Here is an 18,707-nt window from a genome sequence, read left to right on the forward strand (position 1 = left end):
AATATAGTATCGTTGAGTTAGTATCTCGTAACACAAGTCTCGAACTTACTTCGAGGCTAACTCAATGAGTGTAATTTGTCCGGTATATATTTATATTTATAATACGTTCGCGCGGCTACGACGACGGGGCGATTTAAACCTCATTCATTCTTTTTAATAAAAATAAATGCTGTCCCACTAACAATAAGATCGCTTTCAGGTCAGGCCGCAGCAGCACATCTTCCAGTACTTCCACCAAGGATAAAAGCCCTTCCACCAGCTCAGCGCAGAATATGAGTGAGTGGGGCACGTATCTTTGATATATTATGAGTGTATGTCTTGTTCGTTGTGTAGCAATAGCTTCTCCACCTGGCGTTAGTCCCTCACCTCTCTGGAGAGGAGCCCAGGGTGGACCTTTTAACCAAGACCCCCTGGATTAGGTAAGGTTTTTACACGGAGCGACCCCCATCTTACCTTTTCAGGGAAACCTTACCTGTATTGGATCATGTATAAAGTTGTACTAAATGAATTAACTTATCCCTTAGTTGCCTTTAATGACTTCCGTGGGTAAGAGATGTGGTTCTATTCTAATGTGTCCGGCATGTTTGTAAAATTATTCTTTACTACTCAATATTCAATTTTTTTTTTTATTGTTTTATAAAGCGATTTATTCCAACAGGATCATCATACGGCTTCCCGAAGACATCTTCCCCGTCCAGCATGCATTCCCAGTCGCTATCTACACTGGCATCCCTCAACAGCTTAGTGTCAGCCCCGCACCAGTCAAAGTCTGCTAAGCAGCAACCACTACCTTCTCAGAACCGTAAGTATCTTACAGCTTCTTCCTCCTGGCGATGGTTCTAGTTGCATCCTCACCTCTCTGGAGAGGAGCCTGGGGTACACCTTTTATCATGATGCTGGATAAGGTGAATCAGGTTTTTACACAAAGCCACTCCCGTCTTGACTTCCGTAACATTTGCCGGGGAAAATATGTATTTGCAGGGTTCTTCACGATGTTTTTCCCTCGCCGTAATTATAACAATTAAACTTATGTACATAACTCAGAAACAGAGCATAGGATTTGAACCTGTGCTTCCATGCGCATAACGCATTTTAATCACCAACCTTATCGATTCGACTATCGACGCTCTATCTGCCTCGTGATAGCTATATATACTCGTATGTTTGTCATCAGGAAAGTCATCATCATCGTCATCAGCCGCGGGCGCGGGCTCCAAGAGCAAGGAGCGCGAGCTGGCGCTGCTGCGCGGGGACCTCATGCTGGCGCAGGCGGCCGCGCACGGCGCCTACCACGCCGCCGTGGCCGCCGCCAAGGGGAAGGTATGCTATACACATACATACATCACTACATAGTATAAAACAAAGTCGCTTTTTAAGTCTGTTTGTCTGTATGCTTCAATCTTTAAAATTACGCAACAGATTTTGATGCGGTTTTTTGTAACAGGTAGAGTGATTCAAGAGGAAGGTTTTTATGTATAATAACATTTATAATTTTGCACCCGTGCGAAGCCGGGGCGGGTCGCTAGTACATACATAAAATCACTCATTGTAATAAGTGAAAGCACAGGGTGCAGTGAGTATGTAAGTTTATTTCTTGTAGATAATATCTATACATATACACACATACATAAAATCACGCCTCTTTCCCGGAGGGGTAGGCTACTACCTCTTTCCACTTGCCACGATCTCTGCATACTTCTTTCGCTTCATCCAAATTCATAACTCTCTTCATACAAGTTCGGCGGTTTCGGGTACTTTTGACCTGACCCTTTACCTGGACGTCCTTAATTTGATCAAGATATGTTCGTCTAGGTCTTCCCACTCCGACCTTTCCCTCTCTTTCTCTCACTCACACTCTCTTTGTATATCTGCTTAGTCAACCTGCTTTCATTCATCCTCTATACTTCAAAATCACACATTGTAATAAGTGAAAGCAGAGGGTGCGGTGAGTACGTAAGTTTATTTCTTGTAGATAATATCTATACTAATGTTATAAAACTGAAGAGTTTGTTTGTTTGTTTGAACGCGCTAATCTCATGAACTACTGGTTCGAATTGAGAAATTCTTTTTGTGTTGAATAGACCATTTATCGAGAAAGGCTTTAGGATATATAAGATCACGCTGCAACTATAAGGAGCGAAGAAATAATGGAAAATGTGATAAAAACGAAAAAAATATTCATCTTTGAGGGCTTCAATGATGCCCAAAATAACTATTCCACGCGGCAGAAGGCACAGCTAGTACATGCATAAAATCACTCATTGTAATAAGGGTGCAGTGAGCACGTAAGATTATTTCTTGTAGATAATATCTTAGATACATGACACAGCTGATTATAGAAGAGATTGAGCAGTATATAACTCTTATTTTGAATTGACATGTCTCAATACAACGGCCGGGTATTCGAAATTATAATCAAAACCATGAAGGTTTAACATTAACATTATGTAGTACATAGTTGACACTTACTTTCTTTAGAAATATCTATACTAATATTATAAAGCTGAGGAGTTTGTTTGTTTGAACGCGCTAATCTCAGGAACTACTTGGTTATATTTTAAAAATTCTTTTAGCTTTGACTAGACCATTTATCAAGGAAGGCTTTAGGCTGCATAACATCACATTATAACTATAACGAGCAAAGGAAAAAAATGGAAAATGTGAAAAAAGTCCTTGAGGGCTTCAATGATGCCCAAAATAACTATTTCACGCGGACGAAGTCGCGGTTAGCCTGTATAATATATTTAATTTGCTCTTGACAAGTAAATAAATGAATATATTTTGTTTCAGAACATGTCGCCCTTATACCCGTTCGGGATGCCCGGCTCGGAGAAAGACCGTCACGCCGGCATCGACTCTCTGACGGGACTGCCGCATACTATTCTCAGGTGACTACTGAATCCTAATAGTGAATGAAGTTATTAATTGGATTTTGCCAAACCCTTCTGCCATTTCTGTGGCGCAAATTTTATTTCTTTTTTTTTTTTCACAAAACCTATGGAAACATATTGGACTACTATTCTCAGGTGACTTCTGAATCCTAATAGTGAATAAAATTAACTGGATTTTGCTAAACCCTTCTGCCATCTCTGTGGCGCAAATTTTATTTCTTTTTTTTTTCACAAAACCTATGGAAACATATTGAACTACTATTCTCGGGTGACTTCTGAATCCTAATAGTGAATGAAATTAACTAGATTTTGCTTAACCCTTCTGCCGACTCTGTGGTGCAAATTTTATTTTTCACAAAACCTATAAAAAATATTGGGACTAATTTTCGTATTTTTTCTTTGGAAGTGCTGCTTTGGAAGGCGGGTAAGTAAACTAATAATAATAAAACAAATATGCACCTTGTCAGACATCGTATTGGCCGAGAAGAAGGTAGACAAGCATTAACTATTTAAATATTCTGATACGGACAGTATTGTCCACAAAGTATTCTTAATTTTAACCTTAAAAAACCTTTTTAATTTTTCACAACTCACAAGAGCTGAACGATTCGAACATTCAGTCTTTTCAAGACTGTTGGCTCTGTCTACCCTGCAAGGGATATAGACGTGACCATATGTTTGTATGTATGTATGCACAACACACAAGTGGGGGGATGGGATTTCAAGCTCATTTTTCGTAACACCAGATTTACCCACCCCAGGATCATGGTCAAACGGCGCACCCTGGGCTCCTCTCCAAAGCGGTGAGGATGTTACTATGAAGAAGATATTTATCTAGTTTGTTTGTTTGTAATATCTTTATTGCATAGAAATTTAGTTTATAGTTTGTTGTTGCTTTTCTTGTATGTAAGTGGACACAGTATTAATGATGATGTTTTGTCAACAGTGACCCCGCGTCAGTGCTGGGCGGAGTTCGGCTACCGCCGGACACTGAGATCATCAAGTACACGTCATCTTTGGCGGGGCCCAAGGTAAATATCACTTACTAGCTGTGCCCGCGACTTCGTCCGCGTGGAATAGTTATTTTGGGCATCATTGAAGCTCTGAAGGATGAATAATTTTCCCCGTTTTTTTTCACATTTTCCATTATTTCTTTGCTCCTAATAGTTGCAGCGTGATGTTATATAGCCTAAAGCCTTCCTCGATAAATGGTCTATTCAAAGCAAAAATAATTTTTCAATTCCAACCAGTAGTACCTGAGATTATCGCGTTCAACAAACAAACAAACTCTTCAGCTTTATAATATTAGTATAGACTAGCTGTTCCCGTGACTCCGTCCGCGTGTAATAGTTATTTTGGGCATCATTGAAGCCCTGAAGGATGAATAATTTTCCCCGTTTTTTTTCACATTTTCCATTAATTCTTACCTACTAACTTAGTGTAAAGCCTTCCTCGATAAATGGTATAATCAACGCAAAAATAATTTTTCAATTCCAACCAGTAGCACCTGAGATTAGCGCGTCCAAACAAACAAACAAACGAACCCTTCAGCTTTACAACATTAGCATAGATAACCCCAGTGAGGTAATATGATGTGGTGCGCAGGCGCCGCCCGGGAGCACCACGCGCGGCCGCAAGAAGACCATCTCGCTGGACCCGCCGCACGTGTCCGTGCACCCCGCCGACGCCGCCCTGCCCTCCAAGCGGCAGAGAGTGGTATGTCGTTATATTCGTTTATATAACATTTAATCACGTCTATATCCCTTGCGAGGTAGACAGAGTCAACAGTCTTGAAAAGACTGATAGGCCATGTTGAGCTATTTGGCTTAATGATAGAATTGAGATTCAAATAGTGACTGATAGGCTTTTATAGGCGATGGGCTAGCAACCTGTCACTATTTGAATCTCAATTCTATCATAGGCGTGGCCTTTCAGTCTTTGCGAGACTGTTGGCTCTGTCTACCCCGTAAGGGATAAATACGTGTATGTATGTATGTTCTTACTGAAAGAAAAGTCGTATGTTTTTTTAATGTATTTTTGTCTGTTTGTTTGTTTCCTAGGAGGACCCGTCCCGGTCGTCAGTGGAAGTGATCCGGCTACCTTCTAGAGACAGGTCGCATTCGCTGTCCACGTCGCCTAACCTCGCGGATTATGCAGGTCTCCATCTTTTTACTTCTGGTTATAATCCTGGTTACATCCTTACCTGTTTAGAGAGAAGCCCGCGTTGCAATTTCTACCATGCCATGATTATTTCAATTATATAATAATTATATAAGGACGTCCTGGTAAGGGTCAGGTCAAAAGTACCCGAAACCGCCGAGCTTGCATGAAGAGAGTTATGAATGTGGATGTAGCGAAGGAAGTATGCAGAGATCGTGGCAAGTGGAAAGATGTAGGTCTCAGCCTACCCCTCCGGGAAAGAGGCGTGATTTTATGTATGTATGTATGTAATAATGTAGGGCCATGAATCTCATTAACACTTGATGGAGCGGCCAAATCTCATTAAATTGATAAAAAAATATATATGCATATCTAGGGGAAAGACAGACCTAAATCCATCGCCTAAAAGAAGGATCTCAAGTTTATGACAATATTTTTGCACTAAGATCAGATTATATCTTATACTTCATACAATAACGACTTAAAGGTGTTTGTAATAAAGCAGCTTTTCTCAACACTTTATTGTTGTATCGCTTGTTATATGTGATTCGTCACACTCTACATAAATTGTGATTGATATTATTTTTTATTTTTAAGTAATGAATCGTTTTGTATACAGGCATATCCCGCGAATTGCTTCAAACAATCGCTAGTCAGAGTGGAGTGAGCCTCGCCGCGCTCGAGCGGCAGCTAGCGGGCTCTACCGCCGCCGCAGGTAACCATATTCAAGGGTTTCATAACTATATAGACAAATCTTGTAGAGAATACGTGAAACCAATATCCGGCTCGAAGGACCAACAATGATAGAACTATCTTAGCCGCGCGGAAGCGGCAGTTAGCTAGCTCTACTGCCCCTGCAAGTAACAGAACACACACACACAACAATCCTCCACAGACCACAGTACATCATAAAAATGCGTGTTAACATTTCTTTGGTTAAGATAATTGTAACCAAAATCCAGTTTTAAAGACCAAAATATTAGTAACTGAACTCGTGTTGCTAGAGCGGACTTTTACCTATACGTATACACAACGATCCAGCCTAACAACTACGCAATGGTACGCGTACTTTCATCTTTACACTTGTAGTTAAATCCGGCTCGAAGGACCAAAGCTATTAGTAACTGTACTTGGTAGACCCTTTCAATATACATATCCTTTCGTCGCTTATAACAAAAATCTACAGGAAAAGGCGGGACAACTTAATAAAATATGACTAATACCAAATAGTACATTTTTTATGCTGTATTGACGTCAAATAAATACTAATCTTTGTTTCAGATGCCGGCTTAAATCTAAGCACTAAAGCTAATTCAAGTTCAGAAGACGCCCCATTGGACCTCGGCACTAAAACGTCACAAGATGAAGACGCCCCTCTCAATCTATCACTCAAACCTACGCCAGGTAAATTATAAAAATTAATTATATATATCATAGTTATAAGGGTTAATTATGATACTCTTACTCTTTTCTGTGGGCTAAAAGAGAGAAATAAAATTAGCAGTAAATTTCCAAGGTTTAATTTTGAACAAGTGGCGCGTGGTTTCGGCTACTTTAGAACCAATCCACTCCAAATATTTCTCATGGGTGTCGTAAAAGGCGAATAAGGGATAGGCTTATAAGCTAAGGATTACTCTTGTTGGCCATGAGCTAGCAACCTGACGCTATTAGAATCTCAATGCCATCGTATAGCCATGCAGCTGAACGTGGCCGTTTAGTCTTTTCATGACTGCTGGCTTGTCTACCCCGCAAGGGATATAGACGTGATTATATGTATGTATGGATGTTAATTTCTTTCTTTTAGAAAAAGGGCTAAATAAAACCTGTAATGTAGATACAGTGGTTTTTGGGTTGTGTATTTGTCTTTAAGTTAATTACTCAGTAACAAAAGGGGTACACATTTTAATTGATCGATTGATTTTAACAGCGAGTTCACAAGCATCAGATGCGTTGTCCAGACTAACATCACTAAGCAGTTCACTCAGCGCGTCAAACAACGACAGGATATGTAAGTTTATTCTACGCCTTTCTATACTAGAACATGCGTAGTCATAAACCGCAGTTTTGATGAATAAAGGATATAGCACACTGGTAAATCGAGGCGATGTCGCGGCACACGCGTTAGTGAGACTCGAGTCGCGGGGGTTTACGCCTTTACATTCATACATCATGTATACCCACTCAAACTAGTAATTACCTAATTAAAATTATAGAAGCCGAGCTTGTATGAAGAGAGTTATGAATGTGGATGAAGCGAAGGAAGTATGCAGAGATCGTGGCAAGTGGAAAGAGGTAGTCTCTGCCTACCCCTCCGGGAAAGAGGCGTGATTTTATGTATGTATGTAAAATTATAGAAGTAAAATTTGGGTGAATCGATTTTTTATTGAAATTTTGTGCTGGACGATGAACCTTTAGAGCTGTGCAAGATTTAAGGAAATTCAAAATGGCGCCTCGCCTTTTCTCCTACGCCTTGCGCCCGCGCCGCGTCGTCTACGACTTTTGAAGGCATCTCACAGTAAACCACTGAACTGACTGTAACATCTTTTTGACTTGTGAAACAGATTTTCTTTCACAATTTGTATTCGAAAGAAAGGATGGGTGAATTAATGTAAGATTTACAATACTTGTTTCAAGTAGCAAGTAGATTAAATTAACAATACTTGTCTCAAGTAGATGTTGTAACCGTTGCCGTGTGGCTCCCGGCACGAATACAAAAAAGAATAGGACCACTCCATCTCTTTCCCATGGATGTCGTATAAAGCGACTAAGGGATAGGCTTACAAACTTGGGATTCTTTTTTGGGCGATGGGCTGGCAACCTGTCACTGGTTGGATCTCAATTCTATCGTTGAGCCAAATGGCTGAGCGTGGCCATTCAGTCTCTTCAAGACTGTTGGCTCTGTCTACCCCGCAAGGGATATAGACGTGACCATATGTATGTATGTTGTAACATTGATTTGTATTCCAGCGCGTCGCAAGCCGGGCGCGAAGCCCCGTCGCGTTGCGCCGGAGTTGAACACGCAGGTGGCCGACTCGCCGAGGCCCAAGTCCAGTGGCAGCGAGGATAGTGAATGTATGTTTATTTATTTATCTAATTGAGAACATTTTGTTTCTTATTTTAATGATAGGTACGCAACAAAATTTTGTTTTTTTTTTTGATAAATTGTTAAAATAATTAATTCTTCTTTAATTAGGTTTATTTTAGTTTTAATATTACAATAATTACTATTGAATAAGTGTCACATTGTAAGTGTAGTAGTGCCGTGTGGTTGACGACACTTAAGAATAGAACATGTCCATATCTTTCCCATGGATGTCATAAAAGGCGACTTAGTGAGAGACTTATAAAAGGCTAGCAACCTGTCAATATTTGAATCTCAGTTCCATCATAGAGCTTTACCGTTGAACGTGCCCTTTCAGTCTTTTCAAAACCGTTGGCTCTATCTACCCCGCAAGAGATATAACCGTGACTATGTATGTATGTGAGATTGTAAACCTATGGTAATATTGATGAAATAAAATGTGTAAAAAATATATTATCATATTTTTATTGGATATTCACTCCGGTGGAAATTTGCTGATTAAAAAGTGTTAAATTTTATCAAAATTGGTTCAGTTTACTACGTCACGTAGGTGTAGTTGAAGATCTCATCAAAACCAGTGAAGAAGTCTTTTTTTAGTCAATCAATTTATTTGGCCTGATAACATTTAACAAAATCTGTATAAAAACTTTTTCTCTGTATAGTATTAGTTTAAATTATTTCACCCATGTTTTACTGGATCAAAGTTGTAATGTTCCTAGCGGTTCCAGCGTGGCCGAATCGTGAAGGCCGACCACGGAACCTGGGGCGCGGGGTCAGCAAGCCCAAGAAGAACACTGTGGCGTCTCTCCTTGCGCAGTCCAGAGCCCTAGGACTTCGCCCCGCGTTAGCACAGCAGTTACTTGGAGAATGTGATTTGGTAAGCACCTTTTTGTGTTTTGATGATGAGAAATGAGGTGTTTAAGTTTCGATTTGTAAAGGCTGATCAAAGAAACTAGAAAGAGGGGCAAGAGTTGTCGCAATGGCTCATTATTACTTGAATGTTATTTTTAAATTTTTCAAAGACTACAAATAGCTTGTTACACAGAACTTGGATAAATATAGAATTATTATACCGATTCATACATACATACATAAAATCACGCCTCTTTCCCGGAGGTATAGGCAGATACTACCTCTTTCCACTTGCCACGATCACTGCATATATCCTCCGTTTCATCAACATCCATAACTCTCTTTACGACCCTTTACTAGGACGTCCTTATTTTTGATCAAGTTACGTTCGTCTATGTCTTCCCACTCCGACCTTTCCCTCCACACTCTCCTTGTATATCTGCTTAGTTAACCTGTTTTCATTCATCCTCATGTTCGTACTCTTGACCTGACCATTTACCAGGACGTCCTTAATTTGATCAAGATACATTCGTACATATATACCGATTCATTACATTTTTTTTTGTTACCAATTCATTAACAGCTTAATATCTCTCTCCAGGAGAAACTGAAGGCGTTACTCGGAGAATCTGCCAGCACGGACTCGGAGTGCCCGTCTGACAGCCCCTCGGACTCGGACACCAGCGAGCCGCGGCTCACCGACGCTCAGCTGAGGCTGCCTCTCGCCTTAGGTCAGTGTCATCGCCAAATATATCTTCTTATATATACCTATAAAAATGAATCGCTAAATGTGTTGGTAAGCGCATAATTCAAGAACGCCTGGACCAATTTGGCCAATACTTTTTTTTTTAATATTCGTCGAAGCTCAAGGATGGTTTTTACGGCGAAAAAATACCAAATAATTGCCTGGAAAACCTTAAAAACAGTCCTTTTCTTTATCCCATACAAACGTTTTCTCACTAATACGTACAGTCAATTTGAGCTTTATTGCTAATGTATAAAGTTCACTGTTGTCTAAGCAATGTAGGTCTAATAGATAGGAACAAAAAACTGTCATATTACAAATCTTTTTGACAGTACGAAGTCTGTCGGGTCCGCTAGTATAAATATAAATATATACGGGACAAATTACACAGATTGAGTTAGCCTCGAAGTGAGTTCGAGACTTGTGTTACGAGATACTAACTCAACGATACTTTATTTTATAATAAATACTTATATAGATAAACATCCAAGACCCAGGCCAATCAGAGAAAGTTCTTTTCTCATTATGCCCTGACCGGGATTCGAACCCGGGACCTCCGGTGTCACAGACAAGCGCACTACCGTTGCGCCACAGAGGCGGTCAATAGTCTTAAAAAGACTGATAGGCCACGTTCAGCTATTTGGCTAAATGATAGAATTGTGATTCAAATAGTGACAAGTTGCTAGCCCATTGCCTTAAATAAAAAAATCTCAAGTTTGCAAGCCTATCCCTTAGTCGCCTTTTACGACATCCATGGGAAAGAGATGGAGTGGTCCTATTCTTTTTTGTATTGGTGCCGGGAACCACACGGCGAAAAGAACTATTATACCATTTTTAGTCAATCAATTTAATATGTTATTATTATGTATTTATCTGTATTTATCCGTATTTGTATGTATTTATATGTATTACATATATATATATATATTCTGTGTGTATATTATTATATTTAAACATTTATTAGTCTCGCTCTGCCCCAACGCCAATCTCCTGTTTGGTTTCCTTCCACCCAAAGGTTGACTGGAAGCGATTGCTTTAGCGATAAGTCCGCCTTTGTACCATCTATATCTGCTTTGTGCTGTTTTGTATGTTTTACTCTTATGGTGCAATAAAGAGTTTTATCTATCTATCAAATACCCTGAGATATCCCACCAACTATCTCTCTCTTACTACTATATGCCTAGTGGTAAGCGATATGAGGTCCATTTTATTGTAAATTACAGGGTAAATAAGTATACATTAAGTCACGTCTATATCCCTTGCGGGGTAAACAGAGCCACATTCAGCTGTTCGGCTTAATGATAGAATTGACAGTCAAATAGAGACAGGTTGCTCAAAAGAAGGATCCCATGTTTATAACCCTATTCTTTAGTTGCCTTTTACGACATCGAAGAAAGTGATGGAGTGGTCCTATTTTGTTTAGTATTAGTGCCGGGAACCACACGACATAAACTAGGTAAATAACATAGATTATTTTGTTCCAGGCTGGAAGCGAGTGACCGTCATTAAGGGTCTCTCGAGGAACTGCAGCATTCGCGGTGACGTGACGTACACCCCACCAGAGCAGTCCTCGCCGAATCTCAAGAGCACACAGGAAGTGGTTGCGGTAAGTTTAATTTGTAATTTTTTTTTTAAAGATTGGCTTGGCTTATGTTTGGTAGAAATATAAGATTATTGGCTACGAAGTATAACAGTGGCCTGGTTGAGTCTATCAGAGCACCCGCTATTCTAGTACTTATTATACATACATATGGTGACGTCTATATCCCTTGCGGGGTAGACAGAGCAACAGTCTTGTAAAGACGTAAGGCCAAATTCAGCTTTTTGGCTTTTAGATAGAATTGAAATTCAAATAGTGACAGGTTGCTAGCCCGTCGCCTAAAAAAGAATCCCAAGTTTGTAAGCCTATCCCTTAGTCGTCTTTTACGACATCCATGGGAAAGAAATGGAGTGGTCCTATTCTTTTTTGTATTGGTGCCGGGAACCACACGGCACTCGTACTATTATGAGCGAGATATTTTGTTGGAAACCAGGGTCTAATAAACCAGAAATAAAAAAAAATAGTTTTAAATAATATATTGTTTTTTAACAGCTGAATGTGGCCTGTCAGTCCTTCAATACTGTTTTATCTACCCCGCAAGAGATATAGAAGTGATTATATGAATGTATGAAAGAATACTTTTTTTTGCAGTACTTGGAATCGAACCCGTGCCCGCCGCTGACGGCGGACAACTTCAATTTCAATTCTCGCACCGTACTGGGCGAGTACATACAGCCGGCCAACGGAACGGAGTTGACAGAGCCTACTTTGTTCAACGAGGCTGAAATCACTAAGAGGTAAGTGCAAACTCTAGGTAGCGTGGAATGACCACCATTTAAGACAAACAAATATATTTGAGCTAATTCATTGTCTATTTAGAAAGTAACTTCTAGTCTAATGCCATCTTCAAATGCGATTGAAAATACCTTATAGACCGGAAAAAATATTGAGCGTTTTGTTTAAACGAGTACTTAGCCAAATAGATGCATTTTACAAGATATATCAATTCTTATTAGATGAAGTCTGTGCCGTGTGGTTCCGGCAACAATAAAAAAAGAATAGGACCACTCCATCTCGTTCCCATGGATGTCGTAAAAGGCGACTCAAGGATAGGCTTATTAACTTGGGATTCTTCTTTAAGGCGACAGACTAGCACCCTGTCACTATTTGAATCTCAATTCTATCATTAAGCCAAACAGCTGAATGTGGCTTGTCAGTCTTTTCGAGATTGTTGGCTCTGTCTACCCCGCAAGGGATATAGACGTGATTATATGTATGTATATCTTCCAGACTGGAAGAAGCCCGAGCACTAGCCGCCCTGAGCGGCTCCCGTCCGACGCCGCCGCCCGTGGATAGACGCATAGAACTCGCTAGAAGACAACAGGCCGCGCGCGACGCTAGACGCGACCACTCGCAGCGGGCCCGCGACCAGGTATACAATGTTAGTGACCGCTCCTCCTACCACCTCCGACCGAGCCCAGGGTCCGCCTGCGACGCTAGACGCGACCACTCGCAGCGGGCCCGCGACCAGGTATACAATGTTATTGACTGCTCCTCCTACCGCCTCCGACCGAGCCCAGGGTCCGCCTGTGACGCTACACGCGACCACTCGCAGCGGGCCCGCGACCAGGTATACAATGTTAGTGACCGCTCCTCCTACCGCCTCCGACCGAGCCCAGGGTCCGCCTGTGACGCTAGACGCGACCACTCGCAGCGGGCCCGCGACCAGGTATACAATGTTAGTGACTGCTCCTCCTACCGCCTCCGACCGAGCCCAGGGTCCGCCTGCGACGCTAGACGCGACCACTCGCAGCGGGCCCGCGACCAGGTATACAATGTTAGTGACTGCTCCTCCTACCGCCTCCAACCGAGCCCAGGGTCCGCCTGCGACGCTAGACGCGACCACTCGCAGCGGGCCCGCGACCAGGTATACAATGTTAGTGACTGCTCCTCCTACCGCCTCCGACCGAGCCCAGGGTCCGCCGGGCTCACATACTTGATTTTAGGAATCATAGAACTTACTAGTTCCTCTGCAAAGGATGTCTAGGTCAGACGGGTGTAGCTTCATGTATACACCTGACTTACCCAATCCAGGATCATGGTCACAAGGCAAATCCAGGGCTTCTCCAAGAAGGTGAGGATGTAACCGCTTGACTAACGCCAAGAGAGAGACAATGTGTTTTGTTGTTTTTTTTTTTTAATTTATACTACGGTTAGCATTTACACTAATTTCGGTACTAAGACAAAATCATTGAAAGGTTTAATTGCAAAATATAGTTAAGTACCTAGATCTCGTAGCACAAATTTCGAATTACTGACGAGGCTAATTCAATCTGTGTAATTTGTCCTGTTAAAGTCCTATTTCGCTATAGGTACACGTAATTTTCAGACTTTTTCATATACATTTTTCTTTACCTAGGCCCGACTAGTGAGGGAGATAGAACGAACGGAGAAGGCTGAAATGGTCAAGCGTGAAAAGGAAGCGAGAAGCGCGCAATTACTCGAGGTAATATACATTTACTTTAGACATAGTACGTACATTAGTTTGAATGCTAACCGATGCTTGAATATGTCAAAAGAAAATTAGGAAACTAGTTGTGTCACCAAGGTCTACAATATATGTTAGGTTCGACTGAAATGGTTGCAGAGGTCTCATGGTACTCGCTTCGTGTACTTTCCTACCTAGTTTAGGATCGTGGTCGCAGGCGGACCCTGGGCTCAGCTCCTCCACTCCAGAAGGATGATGAAGATGATGATTTGTATTTGTGTGAAGGTAGTTTGTATAGTAGTATGTTGTAGCCCCTGTATTTTTAATTAAAATGTTTAAGCAATACCTAACAGATAGATTTACAAAACTATAGTTCACTTAAACCCGATTTATAGTGCAACGAAATATATTTCTTAAAGGAAATAACTTGAGGTTACAATTTCATTCAAACAGTCCACATTCTAAATTGTTTTTTAGAATTGTATCTTTCGATACAAATGGTAAATACAGCCATTTTTTTAAATTTCATATTTCGTCTCAATCATTAAAACGAATTTTCTAGTTTAAATGTCTGTTAGTTGCTTGAAATAATTAGTATGGGCCGTAAAAAGATAACACCTTTTTTACGTATTTTCCTTTTTTAGTTCTATTTCTTCTACATATAATCTGAATTTTATTTGTTTGGTCATATGTAAGTAATTATGTATTGGTTTATGTAGACTTATTTATTTACTTATAATTTTCTATGATATAGGGGCTATAACTAATGTTTACCTTTATTTATGTGTTTAAATCATGTGCTTGTGTTTGTTTTTTATTTTATTATCAATTTGAAGGTTGGCAACATTGTGCTCACATAAATTTGTATGTAGACTCCTTCAAAAGCTAAAAGAACCATTACGCCTATAAAAATAAAGTCCCTTTTCGCTTTCACCTTAGTAGCTCATAGTAAGTAGTTAGTGTGTCTATATATCTATATATTTATTATGTTTTGGGGGTATGTTTCTAACAAACGTTGACAATGTTGTCACAAATCCAATTGATAATAAAAGCCGTACGGAAACCGAATTTTAAGTGTTTTTAACAGCACATCAACAGGAGTAGATCGCAGCTAACCATCGAACCGGTTAAAACTGGGAATGAGTGGAAAGTACCGGATTTGGTGATGGGCCCGGCCAAAACCAGTAAAGAGCGAATTATGCCGCCTATTAGCTTATCTTTGATACCAGTTGGCAGCGCGAAAGACACGCAAAACTCGCCGATCAAAACAAACTACGAGCATTTCAAAGACGAATACAACGCACTAGATAAAATGAAAGATTTCGCTGAGAAAGCAGCTTTTGATCTACCGAAAAACAAAGATAAATACTTAGACTTTTCTTTATTGAAAAGCAATAATAAAACCAGACCGGAGAAAGAGAATAATCTGGAAAAACTGGTCGAATCTTATTCGAGGATCACTGAGTTCATAAACGGCTGTGATTGGTCCAAAGACAAAAAGAGTGAGGACCCTAAATCTTTGGAGCAGAAATATTTAGATGCGAAAAACGAATTTATGTCGCAAAATTTGAGTCTTATGCCCAAAGATAATGCTAAATCTGTGTTGAAAGACGTCATAGATTTAAGCGAAGACGATGACATACTGACAGATATAATAACTAAAAAAATTAAAGGAACTTTTAATGTCGGGAAAGATGGAGCGCTATCAATTTCGGTCCATCCCCCCGCTAAGGATGGTTCGGTGAGAACTGTTATAAGATTATACTAACTTTCGGGTAACACTAACTCTTGTCTATGGCTGACTAATTTTGTCTATGGTTTGCACTATGGATTTTAAAAGGGTCGAGACCGCTTTGTCTGCTCACACCAAGTATATTAAATCTGTGGCTCACACGAATGGTTCACGCATTTAAAAAATGCCGCTGTATGCAATTGAAATGATTAAAAAGTTTATAATTGTTACTGATAATTCTTGTTATCTACCATTCTTTAGAAATTGTCTCGGTTTATATTGTTTCATGTTTCCGCTTAAAAAAATGAAAAAGTGTGTTGGCCTCTAACACGGTTTAAAAAATAAGAAAGGATATAAAATGATGTGAATTTAGGAGGGTATGAAAAAAAATTCATTGCAAAGAGCCTTCAATAGTAATAAAAAGAGAAAATTAGTTCTACGCTCATTTTAAGATTTTAGATACTAACTTTTCATTATGCATAATTGCACGCATCTCACTTATGCTTAACTTATTATTTATGACTATTTAAATTATTATATATATTTATGAGTATAATGTACACAATAGTTTTTGAAAGCTTCTTAATTTAGAAATTTATTTAAATTACTTAGTACAAGAAAAAGAGAATAACATTTTTTATTCCTTCACTACACTCTTTTCATTAGAAAAACATTTTTTTTAAATTATTTATAAAAAAAAGTCTAATTAGTAAAAAGAAATACAAATTTACAGCTTCCTACAACATAATTTATACCTTTAAAAAAAATAATTAAAAGTATTCTACTTTTTTAAATAGAGTTTATAATCTTACACGCTATAATTTTTTGTTCCATGTCGCTGTTTAATTATAATTTGCTGTACCGCTTTCGATGTTGTTATTGAAGGCTAAGAGGAAAAAGCAAGAGGAAGTAGAAAAGCAGAGGATTGAGGAACACGCGAAGAGGCAACAGGTTTGTGCTTGACGCTTGTCTATGATATTGCACCATAAACAATATAAAGATGTGTATTATGCCATATTTTTTTCACTTATCACAATATTGTTTTCTAATTGGTTACAAACCGCAAAATATTTTGTTGATGAGTCGACTTTTACAACGTCCAATCAAACTACTATACATAAAATTAATCCTTCCTTCGATTACTGTTCAAAATGTCTATATCTGCTAAGGAAAATGTAAATAATATATAGTACAAAAAATCCTGCGGAAAGAGTTTCTTTTTACCGGCTTTTTTTTTCATATGATTTCATTTGCATTATTATGTAGGTTTGCTATAAGAATTTACAGATAATTAGTATTTATATAGCCTTTACTACTTCTTTAGGCCTTTCCAGACTGAATATCATCAAAATCTTTTCAGTATTCTTTAAATTAATACGTTACAATCAACACTATTGTAACGTATTAATCAACGGAAAATTGTGAAATGAAAAAAGTACGTCTGAATTAACCGGTATAGTTAAATCGTTTCCAATCCTAAAATATTGTTACAGGAACGAGAATTGAAGAGGCAACAAGCCATGCTGCTTAAAGAACAGGTATGTTACATTATATTTTGTTTTGTTTATGGGTTTGTGTGTGTTTTGTGTCTAACTACATGTTTGTGTTAAAACTTATCTTGAAAATGAATAATCACCTGGAAATAAACGTAAAAGTAACTGTTCATATTAAAAGATATATAGGTTTTGTAACCGGTTTCACCCCCTATTTGAATATGTTCGTTTCGAATTGTGGATGATTTTTTTTAATAACATGCCAACTGTAACTGGTAGTTTGTAAGCGTAACCTCTAGTCAATATCTACGAGAGTACGCTGTGATAAAGTGAAAGAAAGAAATTAATTAACAAGAAATAAAATGCTTGATGTGTGTGGTTTGGTTTTTGATTGTTATATTTTTCTTTTGTTTTTTTCCAACCGATTGATGCGTGCGGACCACAGCAAAAGTACATTACGGAGGTAGGTGAAACAAATAATTTATAATTTTAACATTATCGTACGGTTACCATGATTTTTCTTACTTTTGGCTAGCGCTGTAATTTATTTGTATGAAAAAATAAAACAGCGACCTTGGCAAAATGTATGGTAATTTTAATAATAGCTTGGAAGATTGTCTAGAAAAAATAATGATAGGATAAAAAAGGCTTAAGCAAGCGCATTAAAAAAAACTCATGGTAACCGTCTTGCTTGCATGTCTAACACATTGATGCTACATCTTTGCTCTCGTTATTTTATTGTGAGTTTTTTATGTTTATGTTTAGTTTGGTTATGGGCACTTTTATTTTTTATTCGCGTTGCTTTGTATTGATAAACACTTCACTTTTGTCGAACCTGTGATTTACAACTGGAAGACATTTCTGTAAAATTGAGCTGTGCATATGTGCAAAATTTTCTTTAATTCTTAATATTTATTTTGGCATCTCACTCTTATCTGACATCTGGCGTAGACAAATTAATAAAAAACGCTTTGTTTTAAAATTATTTCCTTTTATTTTCAAAAAACCTGTTCTCTATTTGAATAAATTCACAAATGTAATCAATCTGACAGGAACGAGAAAGAAGAAGACAGCATACGACGTTCATCCGCCAATTGGACTCCAGGCGGCGATGGGAAGAAAGAGAGAGAAGAAAACACCAGAACCTTCTGGACCGACTGCTGGCTAAAGAGAAGAAGTTGCAGCAGAGGCGGAAAGAGATGGAGTTACTTGCTGAACTCAGGTACATAAATAAAAATAAAATAAATATATACGGGACAAATTACACAGATTGAGTTAGCCTCGAAGTAAGTTCGAGACTTGTGATACGAGATACTAACTCAACGATACTATATTTTATAATAAATACTTATATAGATAAACATCCAAGACCCAGGCCAATCAGAAAAAGTTCTTTTCTCATCGTGCCCTGACCGGGATTCGAACCCGGGACCGCCGGTGTCACAGACAAGCGTACTACCGCTGCGCCACAGAGGCCGCAACTCGGTACGGTACATACATGGAACACGAAAGTAGAATCGTACAATTGATGGGGAGAATCTACATTTTTTTTTTCACTTTTAGTTTTCATTCGCTTCCATCAATGTCAGAAAGTTCGTCGGTTTGAGTTACTCATGACTTGATTTTTCATTGAACGTCTTCGATTCGATCGGAGGGTAACTTAGTTTGAGGACCTTAGAAACGAGAGGCTCTAATTTTATCTAAAAGATCCTATCCAAACCAAA

The 18,707-nt window shown here is 39.0% G+C and overlaps 1 protein-coding gene across 1 annotated transcript in view; it reads left to right on the plus strand.

Annotated features, from left to right (window-relative positions):
- The window catches only part of LOC106129494 (uncharacterized), a 73,408-nt gene that overhangs the window by 28,924 nt on the left and 25,777 nt on the right, over window positions 1-18,707 (plus strand). The window contains exons 6-27 of the mRNA XM_060952816.1: window positions 200-285; window positions 659-802; window positions 1,175-1,320; window positions 2,791-2,888; window positions 3,838-3,922; window positions 4,497-4,607; window positions 4,952-5,048; window positions 5,671-5,766; window positions 6,333-6,455; window positions 6,979-7,059; window positions 8,019-8,123; window positions 8,853-9,010; window positions 9,587-9,716; window positions 11,215-11,336; window positions 11,922-12,067; window positions 12,561-12,702; window positions 13,690-13,776; window positions 14,846-15,499; window positions 16,376-16,441; window positions 16,984-17,028; window positions 17,429-17,446; window positions 18,036-18,205. Of these exons, the coding sequence (XP_060808799.1) occupies window positions 200-285; window positions 659-802; window positions 1,175-1,320; window positions 2,791-2,888; window positions 3,838-3,922; window positions 4,497-4,607; window positions 4,952-5,048; window positions 5,671-5,766; window positions 6,333-6,455; window positions 6,979-7,059; window positions 8,019-8,123; window positions 8,853-9,010; window positions 9,587-9,716; window positions 11,215-11,336; window positions 11,922-12,067; window positions 12,561-12,702; window positions 13,690-13,776; window positions 14,846-15,499; window positions 16,376-16,441; window positions 16,984-17,028; window positions 17,429-17,446; window positions 18,036-18,205 (2,910 nt within the window). The remainder of the gene's footprint in view (window positions 1-199; window positions 286-658; window positions 803-1,174; window positions 1,321-2,790; window positions 2,889-3,837; window positions 3,923-4,496; window positions 4,608-4,951; window positions 5,049-5,670; window positions 5,767-6,332; window positions 6,456-6,978; window positions 7,060-8,018; window positions 8,124-8,852; window positions 9,011-9,586; window positions 9,717-11,214; window positions 11,337-11,921; window positions 12,068-12,560; window positions 12,703-13,689; window positions 13,777-14,845; window positions 15,500-16,375; window positions 16,442-16,983; window positions 17,029-17,428; window positions 17,447-18,035; window positions 18,206-18,707) is intronic.

The sequence above is a fragment of the Amyelois transitella genome, chromosome 29, assembly GCF_032362555.1.
Source record: "Amyelois transitella isolate CPQ chromosome 29, ilAmyTran1.1, whole genome shotgun sequence".
In the NCBI taxonomy this organism is placed as follows: domain Eukaryota; kingdom Metazoa; phylum Arthropoda; class Insecta; order Lepidoptera; family Pyralidae; genus Amyelois; species Amyelois transitella.